General features: G+C 40.6%; 1 protein-coding gene across 1 annotated transcript; it reads right to left on the bottom strand.

Annotated features, from left to right (window-relative positions):
* Positions 1 to 1112: 1112 nt before the first annotated feature.
* On the bottom strand, positions 1113 to 3890 carry LOC149243907 (sugar carrier protein A-like). Its single transcript, XM_089371340.1, has 4 exons — positions 3626 to 3890; positions 3449 to 3521; positions 2733 to 3225; positions 1113 to 1847 (listed from the first exon to the last, which is right to left on the bottom strand). The coding sequence occupies exons 1-4, from the start codon at positions 3888 to 3890 to the stop codon at positions 1398 to 1400; spliced, it is 1281 nt and encodes a 426-aa protein (XP_089227466.1). The 3' UTR covers positions 1113 to 1397.
* Positions 3891 to 4475: the final 585 nt, after the last annotated feature.

Genomic DNA, 4475 nt, shown 5'->3' with positions numbered 1-4475 from the left:
GGCTTTTCTTCCCAGTGCAACCAGTTGTTGGGATTAAATAAGGGGTTTGGAATTTGGAACTTTGAAAACAGGTTCGCATGTCCTTGTTACACATGGCATGGCATATGAACTTGGAGTCACTACAAAATCCCTCTTTACAAGCTACTTAATGGATGTGGTCACAACTACGAATTTAATTAGAGAGATTTTACAACCAATTTCCCCCTAACACTTACAGCAATTCCTATCCTTTTAAGAAGTCATACAGGCTTCCATGCTGAATAAAAGAAACCAGGAATACAATTGAAGCATATTTATTCTAGCTTTCCTCTCACTTACTCGGCTCATATAGGCAAAACTCAGGATTCCGATTCAATTCTGCAAATGTAAGTGGAACAGGCCACAAAAGCACTCAAGCACAGATAGCAACAATGGTTTCAACCAACCCCTAAAAGAGAAAGCATAATATCGGGAGCTTTGTTTCCCTGGTGTAAAAGTAAGGGACTGATGCACTTCCCACAGTTCAAGCCTTATTTTGAACTAATATTCGATTAAAAATAATCAAGTGCATTTGGCTCCTAGAGTTGAAACACAGGAATCCTCCAAAAATATAGTTTTCCTTCATGGGGGCATCCCTAGCTATGGTGAAAACATGGGTGTCTAATAACCCTGGGTTTCACCATCTGAAAAGCCACATACATCGAGGATGTATGCTGACATGCTTGAAAACAAGATGCAACAAAATTAAAAAAGGTCTGCCGTGTGTCAACTTTGCTCTTACCTGACATGATATCATCAGAATACCACCACCAAAAAACAAGGTTCTGCGGCCCAACCTGTCAACAGTTGCAATTGATACCAGGGTGGAAAGTACTAAGAAACCAAACCCAATCCTAATTAAGAATATACTTTGAGATGCTCTGTTTGTTGTATAGGGAAACACCTCTATATACGAGTGGAAGTGCATGAGAGTTTTTTTACATATCCATGAGAAACTACGTATATGTGCATACACATATATGGGAGTGCTTTTTACATGTGCAGAGGAAACAATTTCTATGTGATTCATTATATATCTATGTATGGAAACACTGTACATATACCCTTCTATATATGTGGAGATAAATCCTACTTAAATACACATACACTTGCAAGTTACAATAAAGAGTGGAGCAAACTCATAAACTAAATCACTCTTTACATCAATCACAGAACCTAAATTAGTCTTTACATCAATCACAGATGTGGTTGCTTCAAAGTCTGTGCCGCCTCATCCACGGGTGGAACTATATTCTTCCAAAACCAATGCTTTCTCCATTGAAAAATCATTTCTTCGATGGGTACACCCTTAGTTACACCCTTAGTTTCTGGAAAGAAGAGGTATACAAAGATACAACCTAAATTAGTCTTTACATCAATCACAGATCTGGTTCCTTCAAAGTCTGTGCCCCCTCATCCACGGGTGGAACTATATTCTTCCAAAACCAATGTTTTCTCCATTGAAAAATCATTTCTTCAATGGGTACACCCTTAGTTTCTGGCAAGAAGAGGTATACAAAGACAGTCATGATACAGATCCAGCCTGCAAAGAATAGGAAAATCCCATACTTGAAAGTACATAAAAGAGATAGGAAGGCCTGTGCAATTGCAAATGTTAAAAGAAAGTTCACAGAGACAGTTATGGCCTGTCCAGCAGAACGGGTTTCTAGTGGGAAAGTTTCACTTGGCACAGTCCATCCAAGAGAACCCCATGACCACCCAAATCCAGCCACAAATAAACAGATAACTGTTACCACCAATGCTGAGAAGCCTTTGGATAGTTGTTTGTTTCCTCCGAACTTTACACTCAAGATTATGCCAACAACAACCTGTCAAAAGATAGGAGAATATTGTTACTGACGGGTCCAACAAGAAGCAACCCAAAAAGAAAGGCCAAAAAAACTTTCCATAAGCTGCTACTAAACTTTTCTTAAACAGACAATAGTAATTCGAGGGCTTTTCTTCCCAGTGCAACCAGTTGTTGGGATTAAATAAGGGGTTTGGAATTTGGAACTTTGAAAACAGGTTCGCATGTCCCTGTTACACATGGCATGGCATATGAACTTGGAGTCACTACAAAATCCCTCTTTACAAGCTACTTAATGGATGTGGTCACAACTACTAATTTAATTAGAGAGATTTTACAACCAATTTCCCCCTAACACTTACAGCAATTCCTATCCTTTTAAGAAGTCATACAGGCTTCCATGCTGAATAAAAGAAACCAGGAATACAATTGAAGCATATTTATTCTAGCTTTCCTCTCACTTACTCGGCTCATATAGGCAAAACTCAGGATTCCGATTCAACTCTGTAAATGTAAGTGGAACAGGCCACAAAAGCACTCAAGCACAGATAGCAACAATGGTTTCAACCAACCCCTAAAAGAGAAAGCATAATATCGGGAGCTTTGTTTCCCTGGTGTAAAAGTAAGGGACTGATGCACTTCCCACAGTTCAAGCCTTATTTTGAACTAATATTCAATTAAAAATCATCAAGTGCATTTGGCTCCTAGAGTTGAAACACAGGAATCCTCCAAAAATATAGTTTTCCTTCATGGGGGCATCCCTAGCTATGGTGAAAACATGGGTGTCTAATAACCCTGGGTTTCACCATCTGAAAAGCCACATACATCGAGGATGTATGCTGACATGCTTGAAAACAAGATGCAACAAAATTAAAAAAGGTCTGCCGTGTGTCAGCTTTGCTCTTACCTGACATGATATCATCAGAATACCACCACCAAAAAACAAGGTTCTGCGGCCCAACCTGTCAACAGTTGCAATTGATACCAGGTTGGAAAGTACAAGAACAGCTCTGGTTAAAACAGACGAATACAGGGAAGCATTTGAACCAAAGCCCAAACTGCCGAAAAGAACAGGGGCATAGAACAGTATGGAATTGATTCCAGTCAAGATATGAAACATGGGCAGGCAGATGGCCATCACTAGCTGTGGCCGATTCCTCCTCTCCAAAATATTCCTGAATGGATGTTCGACGGCGTTAGCCAATGCACTTGCATCCAGCATATCCTCATACTCTACATCTACATGCTTGGTGCCCCTGGTCTTCTCCAGGATAGCGCACCCTTTCTCTAGATGCCCGCGTTCTATCAGACTGTTGGGAGTCTCGGTAAGGAGGATCCCTCCAATTGTCATAAAAAGTGCAGGAACTGCAGCCAAACCCAGAGAAAGGCGCACTGAGTATCTGCACACCCACACCAATATATAATGCCATCAACACCACACACTGTATCGGGTCTGAAACAGCTTACCGGGCAAGAAATAGAGAGAAAAATAGCGATCGAGACATCATAGACACCCAAATAACCCTAACCCTAACAGTCACTAATTCAAGGGACTCCAATGAGGACAATGAATCCTAACAAAATTAACCACACTATATGTACCAGTAAAAGAGCTGCCCAGACAAAAGGCCGCTTCCTCTATTGCCCACTTCACAGAAACCAATCTCGGCCACTTCTACGCCGACGCACTGAGCATCTAAACACCCACACCAATATGTAATGCCATCAACACCACACACTGGATCGGGTCTGAAACAGCTTTACCGGACAAGAAACAGACTTGTTATTCTCATTGCAGACCGATAATCTTATGGTATTTCCCTCGCTGGGAGAGCAATGGCGATTTCATTCTCAGGCCTTGACAACGCGGCTTTTGCAGCCCTAACCCAATAGCTTCCCTGAGAAAATCGATATTAGCAGGGGGCTTTTGCAACGTTGCATATTCTTGGCACAGAATAACCTCAGAGTAATCTTCAGCGTTCTCCTTAATAAAACTCTGCACGAACGCTTCTCTGCAGGTCCCCGCCCTCCTCTGGAGCGACTCCGCCTGCGCCCTCGTCAACATCCCCGCCCTCCTCTACATCAAACGTTGATATCCACGCGTCATGACGGGTTCGATAACGGTTTTTTTAATGTTTTAAAATATTTCTTATTAAATTGGACGGCTGATTTTACTTCAATCGTCTAACAAAAGATCCGACGACTACGATTAAGACAGAAAGGCATCTGGCGGAGTTCATCTCAGAGGGAAACGCCTTACGGCGTAATAATTATTCAAAATTCGCAAACACCTTCTAATGGTGAAATTTGTCTCCTCTATGATTTACTATGGATTTATTTTGCATGCTTTTCAATTTGGAGAATTTCGGGCAAAAGCCTAAGGGATTCACACCCGTTTATACAAGTTTGCACTAATTTCATATTTTTTTAAAATTGTATTTATCATTCCTAGTTTATTTTCACATACATAGTTCATTGTTGTAGCCAAGGCACGTAAGATCCATTATTAAAAGTGCTTTTAGGCACTTTTCCTCGTACAAAAGATGTATTTTCTATATTTTTTTTGTTATGAATGAATTTCAAAATCTTGGATAGCATAAAGCCTTGTCCATTTTGTAGCACGTAATCAAGAGGTAACCTTATAATATAA

This window comes from Pinus tabuliformis, chromosome 8 (assembly GCF_031772625.1).
Source record: "Pinus tabuliformis cultivar Carrire ecotype Pingquan chromosome 8, CPIR1, whole genome shotgun sequence".
Lineage (NCBI taxonomy): Eukaryota > Viridiplantae > Streptophyta > Pinopsida > Pinales > Pinaceae > Pinus > Pinus tabuliformis.
Note: the sequence above shows the minus strand (reverse complement) of the source record. Positions and strands in the feature narration are given on the sequence as shown.

Bases quoted from the DNA above. Each gene is read 5' to 3' on its own strand.
- LOC149243907 (XM_089371340.1), bottom strand. From the start codon at position 3,890: ATGTTGACGAGGGCGCAGGCGGAGTCGCTCCAGAGGAGGGCGGGGACC. The intron at 3,226-3,448 runs GTCTGGGCAGCT...GTGGGTGTGCAG, and splicing joins AATAGAGGAAGCGGCCTTTT to ATACTCAGTGCGCCTTTCTC. The intron at 1,848-2,732 runs GTAAGAGCAAAG...ATCTTTTGACAG, and splicing joins TTCTGATGATATCATGTCAG to GTTGTTGTTGGCATAATCTT.